This window comes from Frieseomelitta varia, unplaced genomic scaffold, assembly GCF_011392965.1.
Source record: "Frieseomelitta varia isolate USP_RPSP 00005682 unplaced genomic scaffold, Fvar_1.2 scaffold_130, whole genome shotgun sequence".
Classification (NCBI taxonomy): Eukaryota; Metazoa; Arthropoda; class Insecta; order Hymenoptera; family Apidae; genus Frieseomelitta; species Frieseomelitta varia.
The window spans coordinates 209,489-227,203 of NW_025108973.1; the positions used below are offsets into that span (position 1 = coordinate 209,489).

General features: G+C 24.4%; 4 protein-coding genes across 4 annotated transcripts; 2 read left to right on the forward strand and 2 right to left on the reverse strand.

The window, feature by feature from the left end:
* Positions 1-1,024: 1,024 nt before the first annotated feature.
* LOC122528914 (N-alpha-acetyltransferase 60) lies at positions 1,025-5,026 on the reverse strand. Its single transcript, XM_043654551.1, has 2 exons — positions 4,516-5,026; positions 1,025-3,230 (listed from the first exon to the last, which is right to left on the reverse strand). The coding sequence occupies exons 1-2, from the start codon at positions 4,760-4,762 to the stop codon at positions 2,653-2,655; spliced, it is 825 nt and encodes a 274-aa protein (XP_043510486.1). The 5' UTR covers positions 4,763-5,026; the 3' UTR covers positions 1,025-2,652.
* A 1,124-nt stretch (positions 5,027-6,150) lies between these two features.
* On the forward strand, positions 6,151-10,078 carry LOC122528801 (xylosyltransferase oxt). The gene is made up of 7 exons (XM_043654314.1): positions 6,151-6,826; positions 6,940-7,409; positions 7,488-7,630; positions 7,729-7,895; positions 8,037-8,418; positions 8,490-9,430; positions 9,505-10,078. Exons 1-7 carry the CDS (start codon positions 6,656-6,658, stop codon positions 9,952-9,954), a joined length of 2,724 nt encoding a protein of 907 aa, XP_043510249.1. The 5' UTR covers positions 6,151-6,655; the 3' UTR covers positions 9,955-10,078.
* A 1,622-nt stretch (positions 10,079-11,700) lies between these two features.
* Positions 11,701-13,113, forward strand: LOC122528807 (LETM1 domain-containing protein 1). The gene is made up of 3 exons (XM_043654327.1): positions 11,701-12,526; positions 12,628-12,777; positions 12,903-13,113. The coding sequence occupies exons 1-3, from the start codon at positions 11,807-11,809 to the stop codon at positions 13,080-13,082; spliced, it is 1,050 nt and encodes a 349-aa protein (XP_043510262.1). The 5' UTR covers positions 11,701-11,806; the 3' UTR covers positions 13,083-13,113.
* Positions 13,114-13,595: 482 nt separating this feature from the next.
* LOC122528837 (zinc finger CCCH domain-containing protein 3) lies at positions 13,596-17,310 on the reverse strand. The gene is made up of 7 exons (XM_043654394.1): positions 17,092-17,310; positions 15,861-16,695; positions 15,669-15,757; positions 15,412-15,592; positions 15,109-15,267; positions 14,849-15,044; positions 13,596-14,173 (listed from the first exon to the last, which is right to left on the reverse strand). Exons 1-7 carry the CDS (start codon positions 17,129-17,131, stop codon positions 13,724-13,726), a joined length of 1,950 nt encoding a protein of 649 aa, XP_043510329.1. The 5' UTR covers positions 17,132-17,310; the 3' UTR covers positions 13,596-13,723.
* Positions 17,311-17,715: the final 405 nt, after the last annotated feature.

Consider the following 17,715-nt stretch of genomic DNA (forward strand, 5'->3'; position numbering starts at 1 on the left):
CTCTCGCTACTTAAACGATTAACCTTAAAATTAAGAAAAAGACTTGAAATGAGAAAAATTTTAATTAAAAAAAAAAAAAAAAAAAAAAATGCACAGCCTAAAACAAAAAGTTCAATATGTATTCTATCACCATGGAAAATTATTTCTTATGTGATATCCACTGGAACTAAATCTCCTTTAAAACTTCAAGCTTTGGTCTAACTTCTCCATGTAAATATGTAATTCCGCAAAAATAACACTTCTCACAATATTTATACATGGAAATATGTATATGCACAAACCATATATTTCTATTTATTTGTAATAGATTCACAAGTTTTAATTTGATGTAATATAAAACTTGTAATGTACACAACATTACTTAATATCCAGTAATATTTTTTATATGTTTAGAATAAAATGTAATTATACAAAAGCAGTTTCATTTGGTTTCATTAGTAACCTTCCTTGTAGTGGATTTTTGATCTATTTAACTTCATTCAGTTGAACTACATATTTATATCAGAATCTTGAAAATTAATTTTTAATAATATTACTCTTTCCAAAGATAAATACACAATATATCATAAAAGTCGCAATTTTTGCTAGAAAAATTTTCTATATTTTATTCTATTATATATTTCTTAGAAAAATGTGATATCTAGATTTAACTTAGGCTGAAATATATAATAGTGATGTCAATTTTATATATACTCTTCATTAATTTATAAATACATTTTTCTTTCTTGACATTCTTATACATTATTATACATGTCTTAAAAAATTATAGCATTAAAGTTTAATATAAAAGTTTAGTTAAAACTATATAGAAATTAAATTGGACTGTTTGCAAATAGACCCTATACACTTTTTACAGTTAATTGCAAGATGATTTATCAGTCAAGGCAGATATTGATTTATTAAAATAAGATATAATTTAATAATAAATAACCAAAAATTAAGATGACAATTGTTGTTTTATTAAAAACACATTACAAGATCATATATTATTATAATATCTCTTTTTTTTATATTACAGAAATATAAATTAACATATCCTCGTTGAATTAAAATGTTCAATACTTTTAAATTAAAAAAAGAAGTACAATAAAATATAATCAAAACAATTAGTATAATTTATCTGCCTCATTATCCTGATATTATGGACTTCCTATAAGACTATATATATAATTTTCAGCTTTAATGATTCAAGACTTAAATTTTAAGTGAACGTTTACAAGAACAAATACTAAATATCAAATTGTTTCAATAAGAATTCAATTTGAATTAAAATGTTTATTAAGAAAACATTTGTTTTATTTTTCAACAAATTAATTCTTAACAATAAAACATTAAAAATTAATCAACCCTAACACATCTGAATGATTGATAAATAATTTCTAAAGGGTATTGAAAGAATATCATCTATATGGAATGCTTCACTGAAGCATTGGAAATGATGTTTTCTTTCATATTTGTTAAAAAAAAGCTGAGTGTGACATCAGTCTCAGCATTAATTATATAAACTATCATGATAATCAGTATTGCACTCTCAAATTTAGTGATAATGAGTTTAAGGAGTTTAAACAGGCCTCTATGATACTAAAACTGGTGACAGGTAATATGGCCCCAAAGTTTTATTAGGGAAAGCTATTTTCTATTAAAGACAAAGTAATTTGATGAATAATAAATAAAATAATTTTTAACTTCATAAACTAAAGAGAATAGTTTTTACCAAAATTAAATAAATAGTAAAGTAACATAAAAAATGAAATAGATACATAGAAAAAATTTTAAACAAAAGATACAATAGATGAAAATCAAGATGTTAAGAAAAATAGTTTATTTATCAACATCACTAAAATATGAAAAAGTAATATAATAAGTCAGAAATGAATCTCTTGTAACAAAATTAAGAGAATAAGTCTTTGAGAAATAAAATCTTTCACAAAAGAATGACTAGTATGCTGGAAAGAGCTTAGTTAACATTACATTTATATTTATGGGAAAATTTGAAAATTAACAAAACAACTGATAATAAGAATGGAAATAGCAAATTACATATCAGTCAACAATAACAATAATGCATATGAAAATATTCAGTCAATTATAATAGACCATAGAAAATGTAGCAAGTAATGTTTTCAAAATTTTTCAATTTTATCCTGTCACTAATGAATAAATTTATTTTATTCTACATGAGTCCTGTTTTTAAGTGTTTTATGAATATGATATATTCAACAAAATACAAATCTTCTTAACATGCAAATATTATGTTTAAAAAGATATTTAAGTATAAATATTTTGAACCGATCAAATGCTCTGGCAGTTAAATGCTTTATTCTTAATATTTACGTCATTTATTTTAAATCTTAAATTATCAAATCTTCGATAATATAATCCATGGTGAAAGAATTACAAAATTTTCTGACAGAGTAATTATATTACTTCTGACTAAATAAAAACTTATACTTGTTAATTTAAGTATTGTCATTTTAGCAGTAAATCATTTTTTATAATAATTTTATATAAAATTATGGAAATAATAATTATGAAGTTAATAAATTTATGTAGGCTTAACATCCAAATTAGCAGACTCTATGCTATATGCATTTTTTTCAGAATAAAAGGAAAACAAGTATTTGGTTTAACATTGGTATTTGTCAAAAAGTATCATCTATGATACGAAAGAATAGTAGTAACCCAAAGAAGCCGTTGCCAAATCCAACGTGGTATTCTGCAAGGTCCAAGACTAGCCATTGCACTGGCTATATGACGCAACCAATCGCGAATACCTCGTGGTGCATGTCCCCCATTGACATAAAGGACATAAGTAAAACCATCTTTGCATTTGCCATGAATTACATAATAATATGGTAAAAAACTATGTAATCGAAAGTGACATCTCTGATAGAACAATATAGCTGGTGCATTGCTGGATAATACATGCAGGAAGACTGCTTTTACGGAAGAACGTTCTGGAGCAGTGACATGTGCTAATAATTGTTCCAATAATAATGATGCAATTCCATTTCTTCTATATGCGCGACGTACACCTAAACTAAGAATATAACCCACTAAACAATCATTTCCTAAACTTGAACACAAAATACCACGATCTTCTGTGTTTAATTTTGCATAAGGCTTTATTTCTGCGACAATGAGTCCAATTATTACTCCACCATATACAGCTGCAAGTGCATAAAACCGTGAGGAACTTGTTATATCTTCATACCACGAATAAGGATAATCTATGACAAAATAAATTAATACTTTAATATAAGTATTAATATGATTTTTAATACAAGATGAATAATTTATAGAACTAATTTATAACAACATGCATAGTTATATTAAATTTATAAATCTTGCACTATTTGACAAAATAATTTATAACATATTTATTAATTAATCCTTTATGGCTTTATTCTAATTCAAAGATATAGGTGTATGTAGTATTATTTTTATTGCATTTAAAATAGAATATTCTAAAATTTATATTTTGTCATAAATATGTTACATCATATTTCATTAGAAAATAAATAAAATATGGTAACATACTTAAATTTATGTAATAATTATCAAATACACCTTATAATTAAATGGATATAAAAAGTTGCATTATTAATTTATACTCAATCTTTTTTTTAAATTAATACTAGCTATCAATTTCATTTTAATTATATGAAAATAAAACAATAAAACTTATTATTAAATAAAAATTATCAAACTATTAGATTTAAACTATAAACAAATATTTGCTTATTAAATAGTGGTAATATATACTGATAAAACACAATAATGATCAAGAAATATTATTTATATAAGTTATTACTATCATATATAGTCTATATGGAAAAAAATATTATAAAAAATGTTTCATAGACATACAAAACCATGTTTCATAATACAAAACTATTTAATGTCATCATTATAGATATAATAATAACAATAATAAAATATGACATTAAGATAATATTATAAATATTTATTAAAAATGTACATAATATACAGAAATTAAACAAAAGCAAATTAAGTAGATGGTCTACTAACAAGTTTATTTGTTTAGAAGCAAAATATAAACAAAAAAGTAGATAAAATATTATTTTTTTAAAGATTAAATAAATTACATTTAAAGATACTTTATTGTTTGTATAATTTAATATTATATTTAAGCTATAATTTAATATTATACTTAAGCTATATTGATTAAAAAATTTTAAAAGTACTTAATTATGAAGATTAAACAAAAAGTAATTTTAATTAAATCAAACATCAAAGTTTAATTTAATTAAAATTACGAGTAATTCTTGAAATATTTACATATTTAATATAATACTTAGCTGCAATTGGAATGTTATGATTAAATTAAGTCAGCACCTAAAGGGCCAAAATAATGCAGAAACACTATATTTTAAATTGTAAGTTTAAATATAAAGCCAAAAAGGATTAATTACATGTGAAAAGCAATTGTAAATTACTCTTTGTACGAGGTGTTGTTTGTTAAGGGTTTAATTTAAAATTGATATTTCGTACCAATGGGAAACCAATCTTGGCAAAGTGCTCGTACTTCTTCCAAATCATCTGGGCACAAGAACCGTAACTGGACATCACTCAAGACACATAAAGGTACAGTTGCAGGTATCACGGAGGTCTTTTGCTCATTAGACAAATTTCTTGTAGTATTTTCATCCGTGTATTTATGTTTATTTTCTTGAGATACTTTGAAGTCACTTTTCTCAATTTCCGGTAAAATAAGATACCGATTAAAAGATACGGCCATCACGCCACAACTTTTCTACCATTTCATTAGTCATTTCTTTAACGATGTCAAGCATGTCACGTTGCATGTAAACGTTTGCTAGTAAACATATTGAAATCCGCAGACATTTTGTCCCCCTCTCTATAGTCCACTATTTTCGTCTCTCTTTTTCTCTCTCTCACTCACTCTCTTACTGTCCTCTTTTTTCTCTCAATTTCTTTCTCTCTCTTTCACCCTTGATTTCCACATATAAGGATTGAGCACTATCTTAAAAATACGATAGTAACGTGATTCTTTGAATTAATTATTAATTATTAATCTAATGTATCATTATTCGTGTTACTTTACAAAAAGATAGTATAAAATATCTTTTCTAAATACCCATCTAACGAATGATTTCATCATTATTTTAAACTTCAAAGTGTAATATACGCATGTACAAAGATCTTTTAAAAAATATAAATTTCATAGGTATCTTTATTAATTATCAACAATTTTACTTTGTAATAAATTATTATCAAAATATATCCAAAAATATAATATAATACCATTTATTGTTTTTTCATTTAATAAATAATACAATTTAAATATATATTTTATAAATATATAATTTATAAAATGTTCATAATATTCTTTATGATAATTTAATCGCAGAAGAATGAAAAATTTTCAGAATTTTAGAGATTAGAATTCGAATTTATGAATCTCCAAATTCATAGCGCCAATAATCATCCTCTGCCTTTTATAAGGGCCATCAGTATTGAATACCATGTTCTTCAATTTCTCCTTTTTTCGAATAAATTTCTTATTATTCTGTTCTTATTATACTTCTAGTAATATTTTTGTAATATTTCTGTATAGAACATGTTATCACAGATTTAGAAAAGAAACATAATCTTTCGTACAATGACGTGCGTTTAATAAAATGTTTCAAGGAATAATTTGATAATATTATTAACACTTGGTATTTTTATGCAGAATACAAACAATAATTTCGTTTTAAACCTGTTATTTTTTTTTTAAATTAATGTTATTTCTATATTGTGATAATAATCTTTACTTCAATAAATTCCATGAACTAAAAAATTTCGTTAAAGTGTTAATAAAAATATATTTGAGAAACTATCTCCGTAAGTTATTATTTATTAGTTGAAAAAATTAATTTACAAAAAATGATCAAAATAAATGTGTTTTTGTTTAAATAACAAATGAATAATTCAATGTGAATAACAAATATTCTCAAATCGGATAGAGCCAGGATATTTATACAGACGGAATACATGTATATAGTATATACTTTAAGACTATATCAATGACTATTTTTCTAAAGAAATTATAAATATATTTACAAAGATATATTTTATTTGTTATCTGCATTAAAATTTTCTTGAAAATAATAGAAAATTGACTATGTTGGCAATATTGTGATAACCAAACGTAGATTGCCATGAAGTTATCTATGTAATATTTGTAATATTTTGTTAATTTATGGCAATAAATAATATCGCTTGAAACAACATTGCCTCAGTCATCATTTCTTTTTGAGACTTTTATGCTTATATTTCCTCGTTTAATTAGGAATTTAAAACGGAATCAACTTGAACATGTGATAATGTAATAACGAATATTTATATTGAAGTACTATATGTACATTTTACACTTTATTATTGTCCTGTGGTAATTTATGACTGCCTAAATTATCTGTATGTGTTTGTATATATTTTGTACATATATATAAATATATGTACAAAGGATCTAATGTAGTAGATGTAATATTATATATAATACCGAATATACGAGTGAAACATGTTCCTTGTGTCTTATAAAAGATTACCCGCTAAATTGGGTTATGAAAGTTATAAAATTCTACGAAACTAAAAGATTCATAAAAGACGTAAATTAGAATAATAAGAAATGGTTATGACAAAGAATCATTCAATAAGTCGATCCTCTAGTTGTTTACGAAAATATCGAATATTATTTGTATTTGGTATTACTGTACTATGCGTACAAATTTATTTAGCTCATATATTTTTCGGTCTGGAGATCCGAAGTCGAAGATTTAGCCGGTTGTCTTCAGGAGAAGTAAGTTCCAACTTACGGTTTTTTTTTTATTATATGTAATGTAGATATCACACATTACTCTTATTACTACTACTACTAACATTAATAAAAATTATATACTTCTTTTTGTGTAGGATTCATCTCAGCTTACAGAAGATGAAGATTTACCAAAAGGCTTACGTCAATTGAAGCTTCCACCTGACAAAACTAGTAATTCAAATAAAATTTTACAATTTCAGCGAAACCGTACTACTAGAATAAAGCTAGATCGTAAATCATTAAATTTTACACCATCTTGTGAATTTACTGGCAGAGAAGCAGTGAGTGCTGTAACACGTGCACAAAGTCAAGTATGCAAACAACGCATTGTCAATGTGACGTGCCTTAATCAACAGGGATTATTATATCCAGAAAGAATACAGTCTCTGTGCCCTCATTCTCCAGGATTTATAGACAAACCAGTCAGTTTAGGGTGTTTTAAAGATGATAAAACATTAAGAATTCTTTCTGGTTATTACCATGTTTTTAAAGGGAACAATTCTCCAGAACGTTGTACTTTCTTGTGTCTCCAATCAGGATATTTGTATGCTGGTACTGAATACTCGTAAGTATTTCACATATCTAAGAAGTTAAATCAAACGGGTAAGAAGTTAAATCAAACATTATATATATTTAATTTTAGTGTTGAATGCTTTTGTGGAATGGAGAAACCATCTCAGCTTAAACGATTACCAGATTCTAGTTGTAATATGAAGTGTTCTGGTAATCCAAAATATTCTTGTGGTGGATATTTAACAATTAATGTGTTTTGGACTGGAATTCAGAGTAAGGAAGTAAAGAATTGAAATATTTATGTAATATGTACATTTATTATTGGTTTTAATAATGCAAATTTATAATAAATTTTATTTTTTATTTGATAGAATTTAAAGCACAAGAAGCTCGAAATACGAGTATAGATGGTGAAAATGAAAAGCCTGCTCGGATAGCATATTTATTAACAGTAAATGGCAGAGCCAGTCGACAAGTAAAACGACTTATCAATATTCTTTACCATCCTTCACATTTATTTTATATTCATGTTGATGCGGTAATTAAATAAATTTTTCCTTTTTAATATATTCACGACAACATAATCAATCGAGAACACTCTATATATATTATGCTATCATGAAGTAATTAATATAATATAAGAACATATTGTTGTAATCTGTGTATTTTATATTTTCAGCGACAAGATTATCTTTATCGAGAAATGTTAGAAGTGGAAAAGTCTTGCAAAACTAGTAATATTAAAGTGGCAAGAGGAGAAAATTTAAGACATGCAAGCATTTGGGGAGGTGCAAGTCTTTTAACAACTCTTTTAAAATCTGCACAGCAAATGCTTGCACATCATCATCATTGGGATTTTCTTGTAAATCTTTCAGAATCTGATTTTCCTATAAAAAATAACGCGCAATTAACTCAATTCCTTAGCTTGAATAAAGGTATGAATTTTGTAAAATCTCACGGAAGAGAAGTTCAACGTTTTATCACCAAACAAGGTTTAGACAAAACTTTTGTGGAATGTGAAACTCGCATGTGGAGAATAGGCGATCGTAAATTACCAGATGGTAAATACACTTTTTTTTTTATTTGTACTTCATATTATTTGCAATTTATTACGAAAATATTGTTTTTGTAGGTATTCAAATAGATGGTGGTAGTGACTGGGTAGCCTTAAGCCGAGATTTTGTAGAATATGTTGCTAATACAAATCCAGATACATTAGTGACTGATCTCTTAAAAGTGTTTAAATATACTTTATTGCCTGCCGAATCATTTTTTCATACAGTTTTACGTAACTCAAAATTTTGCAATACTTATATAGATAATAATTTACATGTTACTAATTGGAAAAGGAAGTTAGGATGTAAATGTCAGTATAAAGCTGTGGTTGATTGGTGTGGATGCAGTCCAAATGATTTTAAACTTGAAGACTTTAGCAGAATTCGTAATACAATAGATCGGAATTTATTTTTTGCTCGGAAATTCGAATCTATTATTGACCAAAGGATTATAGACAGGGTAGAAGAATGGCTGTACTCTGAAAATTTAAATAAAACCGTAAATGCAAAAGGTTACGATGCTTATTGGCAAAGTTTGTATCATGCGGCAGATTTGAGTCCTTTGACTGATGATGCACAATTGACTGTTTCAAATTCCTTAGCAAGGTTGATTTTTCATAAACTAAATGTAAATTACAAAGATGTCCGTCTTTTGGAAACAACTGCCTATTTTAAACAAAATCAATTTGTTGGAATATTAATTCTTGCTGAAGTTACATTACAACAACAAACTGTTCAACAAAAACGAATAGAGTCTTTGGTTTATCCAAGACATAACTTTTCTACTAGTAGAGAATGGTTAGGAAAGATACAAAGTTTATCTGTTAATACTGATTATGATCAAAAAGAAAAGACATTTAGAAATTTAATAGGAAGTATAGGACCATATTCATATCCAGTTTTATCATATGAATTTGATACTGGAATTACAACACCTCAAAATCTGTCAATATTATGGGTGGACCCTTATGGTCGATTAGCGGAAGTTAATTATATACAGCTTGAAGAAATGACATTAGTAAATATAAGTTTCTTAATTGATTGTTTTATATGTAATATACTATAGATAACTAATATTTTTCCTGTTTTCAGACAGGGTATGTTAAACCACAATTCAATGAACATCTAGTTGTGGGTACTTGGCATCTATTTTTAGTTGCTGATTCTTTATTAGTGGCAAAAATGAATTTTTTGGTGACCCCTTTAGCATATTGGAAAAATAAGAAGATTGATCCAGAGAGAGCTAAGGAAGTAAATAATGCATCTGTTGACAGTTATCATATTACTGAAGAAATGAACAAAAAGTGGTCACATTTATTAAATTCTGTAAATTTTTACGAACGAACTACACATATGACAGATAATGAAATTAAGATTAATTCTAACTTGGATCAATGGATAGATAAATTAGTACAGAAACATTACGAAATTGATAAAATATGTAATGTTAATGATACTGAATTAAAGTTACAAAAGTGTATTAATACTTATTGGAGCTCATTGAGCCCAGATACAAAGGCTGATATCAATAACTTATGTTAAAACTATTACTTTACTAAATATGTGCCATTCTCGATATTTTTAAAATTTAACTTATTAAATACGTGTAAAAGTGTTAATAATCTTTTTAGATATTTTTATATCAAATACATGCTATACATATTTATATGGTCTATTTTAAAAGTATTCTACATCCTAAAACTAAAAAATTTTTAAGCCAATATAATTTTTTATCTTCCTTTATATATCAAAATTTGAATGTTAAAATTTCAATAATCTGATTATTTTACTGTAATGAAATGCTTCTTATCTATTTGTATAAAGCTTTGTGTAAAGTTAATGTATACATATTGTATATAGATTTTCTCTTATTTGCGGTAAATTTATATGCAATGCAGAAAATTTAAGTTTATTTTTACATAGGGATATAGAAGACAATTAAAAGAAATAATTAATCTTTATTTGCTATATAATTTTCATTTTGTAAACTGATAAATTATGTTTTACATTTTATGAGTAGAAAACTAATTTCCCAGTGTATCTCAATATTCTCAATATACAAAATTTGAATTACATTCCTATAAAGTATTGCTATATGTGCCTTCAATTTTATTAGTTCATAGAAACCTCAAGATTTCAATAATAACTGTGTATGAATATCACAGAGTGGTATAAATTAAAAATATTAATTTATTAAGTAAACATATTTTTAGAAGATCATAAGAATATTTTATTTTACAAGATGTAATATCTGTTGTGTAATTTGTCTGTATATATTTACAGTGATGCTTAACTGTACAAAAATATTTATACTGCTATTCTTTTTATAAATAGTAAACAAAAAAAATTAATTAATTTAAAAATTATTTTACTACTTAAATTGTTGTGAAATAAAAATAATGAACTCAAATAGTTCTTCAATTACCTATACGATTATATTAATGTATTAAATAATAAAAATTAATTAAAAATAGTTATAAAGAATATTTTATTTTCAAATAGAAATTTTTGAATTTAACCGTATAAGTGATACAATATAATGAGATGTATTTAATTAAGTAATTACCAAAATCCTGTTCATAAAAGATCTTTAATAAAAATAAATTTTAGAAATGTTAGTTTTATTAATTTTGTTCTGAAAATTACGATAATGATCTATAAAAAATATTTATTTAAAACTACTTTTTGCTTACACTATGAATTTCAAATTTACCGCTAAGAAACGTTCAAGATCGATTATTATGAATTTGTACACACGTGCATCATATTGTCTACAATTGCCGTTATACTAAAATGTCACATTTAAAACATAACAAGTTGATATAATAGGAAAGTGATACAAGTTTTATCACTGGCATTCAAATTTATATTCAAGTTTATATTCAATAATATCATGACAAATAAGAATAAACAGTTAAAAATTTTTACTAACTTTTAAATATTGTAAAATTCAATCTCCTACTGTTTTGCATTTGTGGATGTTATGTGCTCGATTATTTTTAATAAATTTTAAATTTATACATAAAACATATTGAAATCAATATTTTCTGTGATCATAGTGTATAATAGCTGTAAAATATATTAACAGTTATTTAGATAATAAAGGGGTATCTCAATTAAAATTAGACAATTTTGTAAACACAATGTAATGAAAGTATAGTTTTTTTAATATTTTTACACAAAGGAAAAATAATATAAACATTAATAGAATTAGGGAGCACTGCCAAATATATAAAATAATAAAAATTATTCAAACGAACAAGTATTATCAAAATGTATAATAATCCAAAATATATTTCTTAAATATATTTAATTTAATATAATAATAATGTCATTTCAGAACGGAGCTAATAAGATCTAACATAACCATAAGTAATGTTACATAAATAGAATCATGAAAATGTATAGATTAATGCATCATCAAAGATTTGTTTTTCAAAATCAAAAACTTTTACCTCTTACATATACTTGTATACGATCTAAAAAACAAGAGACCAGAAACTTGGAAAAAAGAATGTCTAATATAAAAAGTTATTGGTTTGATAAATATATAAATTATATAAAAAATTATAATCGTGTACTAGAGAAAAGATTTCCAAAGACAATGCATGTATATCGCATATTTAGCGTTGGAACCAATGATTTTATCCAAGACGTAAAAAAATTTCTTTTGATATTGAAAAAGCAAAATATTGATAAATACAATAATTTAACTCTTGATGAACTAAAGTTGAGCTACACAATGCCTAAAGATTTAATACGAATATTGCCTGTTTTATTAATATCTGCCATTCCTTTTACAAGTTATATCATCTTTCCTCTAGCATATTATTTTCCGAGATATCTTTTAACTTCTCATTATTGGACACTGCAACAAAGACTTGATTTTATGCTATTGGACCATAAAGAAAGATTAAAACACAACAGACCATTGTTTAGGTGCATGCAAGCAAAGCTTAACAATATTAAAAATCAAACATTGAAATTGAAATGGAGTGGTATTATTGCAAGTCTTGGCAGTGGTACACATCCTAATGTGAAAGATATTATTGCTTGTTCCGAATTATTTGCGGGTCAACCATATTCATTAAATAGCCTTAAAAGAAAACACAAAGTATGTTGATTTCAATTATTTTAGTACATTAATTTTATATTTATAAAAAACAAATTTCAAGGATAAAATGTTCTGTGAAATGTGAAATATAATACTTTTAGAAAGAATTACTTGGCATACACAATATATCAACTTGGACAGTTTTTAAAGAACAAAAATTAAAAGAACGAGCTATGTTAATAAAACAAATGGATCAAGCCATACAAAAAGAAGGTGGACTTACAACTATGTCAAATGATGCAATACGTTGGGTATGTGTAAAATAATTTTTTAATATTTTTTTATACTATTTATTTGCATGATTTCTTTACATATATTTTATATTTAAATTATAAAATACACTTATCACATATATTTAAATTATAAAATATTTTAGGCACTTTCCTTTAGGGGTCTGAATCCTGCAACTATGTCCTTAGAAAGTATGAGAAATTGGCTTGAACAATGGTTTATGATATCAAATACAGTTGATGAAAACACATTGTCATTATTATTACATAGCCCAATATTGTTGGCATACAATCATCCAACCAATTGGATCCTTTTATATACTTGAAACAACATTACTAAATATTTGTTCTTCTTATTATAAAAAAAATGTATAAGAATTATAATAATAGAAATACTTATGTTTGAATTGTTTATATAAATTATTTTATGAATATTTAATTTCAACTCTCAATGTATATTACATTTGTATTTTATATGTAATTTATTGTATTTAATTTTAACTTTCACTGTACAGTATATGTGTAAATAAAATGTATATTTAAAAAAGATACAAAAAACGTACATTTTCATTAGTGTTATACAAATTTTATCATATCTGTCAGAAAATTTTCTTTTTTTAAATATAAGTTATTTTAGGAAAATAAAGGAAGCAAGAACAACATGCATGTAAAATGATTATAACTTGTGTATATATATAGTTAAAATACTTTCATTTTGTCAAATATACATTTTCCATTATATTATAAAACGTCATTACAAAATATAATTCTTATTTTTTGTATATGTTTGAACATAACATAATACAAATGTAATTTTTATTAGCTATTAAGTATAAATTTCATCAATTGTCAAAACAAATTTTCTTATCAAATTACACAATATGATATGTTGTTTGAAATTAATAGATGCTAAGGCAGACTTTAAAAAGTATCAAAACAATGTTATTAATAATTATACTAATTTGCATTAATCAATAGGTATATAAGCAGGTAGAACACCAATTGGAGGACGTCTTAATACTGTTGAATCAGAAATAACTTCTGATTCATTACTATTTTCATTTATTTCTGAATTTGTATTATCACATATTTCAACTGATGTATTAGAATGAATTGCTGATTCTACATTTTTCATAAGTTTAATTTTTTTCATAACATTTTCTCTTTTTTTATCAAGAGATTTATTTAGAACGTCTGCTTGTTCATAATATCTAAGCCTGTTTTCAGTACTATAAGATGAAGTATTTTTTGTAACAGGAACTACTGCTTGATTGCAATGCGTACTGTACTTTCTTTTTAAATGGCTTTGTTTCTTAGAAGAGGATTGTGTTTTATGTGGATAAGGACAATGCTTACCTTTACTGCATTTTTTGGTTTTCTCAAACTCGGGACACAGATTTTCATGACGCTGCTTACACTGTAAAAGAAGAAACTTCCAGGTCTTTTGAAATATTGTTTTTTACGAGTTATTAATATGAATTTTATGAATTTTGAAATTAATTTCATAAATAATTATAAAATTATCAATATTTAATTTAAAAATTAATAAAAAAGTAATTATTTATGGACTATGAACATATAATTACTACTAAATATAAAAAAAATAAAAATGCAGAAAAAATAAATTATAAAATTTTTAAAAAGGATATTAATCCTGCTAAATATTTAAAATTTGAAAAAAGATTTAATTTAATTTAATTTTATATTATTAAATTTAACTGAAATTTGATAAATATACCAACATATAGTCAGTTGCCAATATATTACGTCTTCTTTGATTTTGATCATTTTCGAATGTATAGAAACAAACATTTTTTCTTATGATTGTTAAATTTGGTTTTCAAAATATGTATAGAAAAATGTTCAAAATGTTGATTTCTATAACATATTTAAAAGTTATTAAAATCGGTGAAGATATAACATCAGCAATTTTATCTAATATATATTGTATGCTATATGATACATTTATATTTAAATGATAAAATTGTCTAATTGCCAATGTTCAATATTCTTCGTAGACATGTGTACCAATTTCAAAGATTTAATAGGAAATAGTAATTATTTTAATTGGAATAATAAATATTGCACTTACCTCACTACCTTTGGCACAGTATCCTTGTAAGAAATCTATGCAAATTGGAGTACTGGAAGAAACTTTGATATGACGATAAGGACAAGCATCCCGGGTACAACAACCTTCTAAGAAGTACTTGCAAGTTGGCATTTTTTCTGGACCAATATCATGAGATAACGGACATTTATCCAATAAACAATTTCCTTGAAGAAATCTAAAAATATATTGTCTATTAAATAAACAATATTCTTTATATCACATAAATAAAAAATACTTACTTCTTACACAAAGAAATTTGTTTTTTATCATGAAGTTTTACACAAATTCCCTTTTCATGATTTGAACAATATCCAAATCTTTGGAATATTAAACATGGTTGGTTATTTTTTTGCATTTTGTTTCGTAATATTTGTATACTTTTTTGTTTGACTTTATTGCTGCAAAAGAGAAAAAATTAATAAAATGATTATATAAAAAAAAAGATATAATATAAAACTAAACTAAAAAAGAATACTATAATATATGTAAAAGCAAAAGTAAAATATGAAAATAATACACATGAACAATTAGTAATTACATACCTTATATTATTTTTATAATTTATTTTTTGCGACATATTAAATGAAGATTTAATTACATTTGTTGTATTTAATATTTTTGTACTTGAACTGCCTAAAGCTTCTTTTAAAGATTTTACTCTACATAATTTTTTTCCATTAGTAGTTATAATAAATTTGTCTTTAAGATTTATTACTCGTTTTTCTAAAATTGAAATGCAAGAAATATAACATTTATGTCATGCATTTATATAATTTCATGTTACATAATGTTTACTTACTTTTCACTCCATAACTTTTACGTACTAAATGATTCTTGGAAGATTTATAAACAATTCCACCAATTGTAATTAGTTCCATTTTATTATTTCTATAATATATTCATAAATTCATTAATTTTTAAAATGCAATTATAGGAACTATCTGAAACTTAAAATTTAAAAAAAATTTGTTACATTATTTTAAATACTTACATAGTTTTTTTTTGAATAAGATTTATACGTTCTTTTGCATTTGTTGTTTTTGATACAGTTCGATCTATTCTGTATTTGTTTATTTTTGGTTTCATAACTGGTGATTTTACAATATTATTTTTATTAATTGACTGTTGCAAAGAATTTATTATCTTGGTTTTCATAAATTTTTGAGGTATAGGTTTAACATTTTTTACTAAAGGATTTGAAGGTCTTTTAATCTTATAAAGTTCAACTTGAGAAGTATTAAAGGATTTTCTTAATCCTCGCTTTACACGCAAAAGTTTTCTTTCTGATAAAGCTACAATACCAGAATTGTTTACTTTCTTTTGATTATGAATAACCTTTGGAGAATTTGTACTCTTAACAAGTTTTAATCTTGAACAAGTAGGATAAGTAATATTTTGTACAATTATTTCTTTATGTTCTGCTGGTTTAGATTGTACAGAGGAAGACAATTTTTTCATTAATTTTGGATTAACATGCACTGATTTTTGAATAGAATTTGTAGTTATATTTACAGAATTACTTTGGACATCTTCATTAGAATTGATAACATTTTTCATCATTTTTGGATTAACATGTACCAAAGATTTTTTGTGTAATTTTGGATTAATATATATTGCAGAATTTTGGTGTTTAAAGTTTGGATTAATATATACATTAGTACTTGTCAACATGTTACATGCTGTAGTAGATGTTTTCGATTGTTGAGATTTTTGAAACAAATTTATATACATCCCAGATTTTGCAGAATTTAAAGTTTGATTTATGATAGGTTTTTCAACACAATGTGACTTCTCTGGCAATTTTTTCTTATGATTTTCTATTAAACCTGAAATTAATACATTATAATGTTATTAAATTGTAACATTTATATTTTATGAAATATGTATAATACAAGTCATAAATTATTATTTATACATGTTAATTGAATCACATATTAATAGAATCATAATAGTTGTTAATAGAATTACAACTGGAATAAATGTTCAGATTATCAAAAAAAAANAAAAAAAAAAAAAAGAAAATGAGAAAAAATATTAGCATATGGCATCTGAGTTGAGAATTCCAAATATTTATATAAATACATAACAAAAATGTTCTTAATGTGATGATGTTGTGATATATTAGAATAACAGTATGATTTTATTTCATTTGTTTGAAATATTTCAAAACTGCTATTTGTTATTATGATCAACTGGAATATTGCAAAAAAATATAAACTTACTCGTTAAATAGTGTATTTCTTTGATTAGACTTTCATTCATATTTGATGGTATAAAATGTTGTTTTTTAATTGCTTTCACTCAATAACGAATGACAATTACGAAGGAGAAGAGATTAAAGATAATAAATTCGCAGTATAGAAAATTATTTTACAAATCAATGCACATATATATTGCACAAATTACAACACATTGACATTCGTTACGCCAGTAGAAATAAACTAAAATATAAAAACAGATGTCGCTTTTCGAAAAACTACAAACACTAGCGCTATATACGCACGATAAATGAACTATTTTCTATTATGGTCGAATAGCGGGATATTTGAACTAATTTTTAATTCTGTAAATGTAATACATTTTCATTGTCAATTCATAATTAATTTTGCAAAATATTTTTTATAATGATATGTAAGATTTTATGAAAGTTGAATATCTAATTTAATTATTACAGAAAAACTTAACAAATATAAATAATAATATTAAACAATACATTGTTTAAATCGCTTGAAGGTTAGTTGCGTCTCATATTCATTTTTATTATTTTTAATTTGCAAAAGGTGTATGGACAATGTTACTTTGATTTCTTTTTTTTTATGAATAATATTTATAAAGACGTAGGAAAT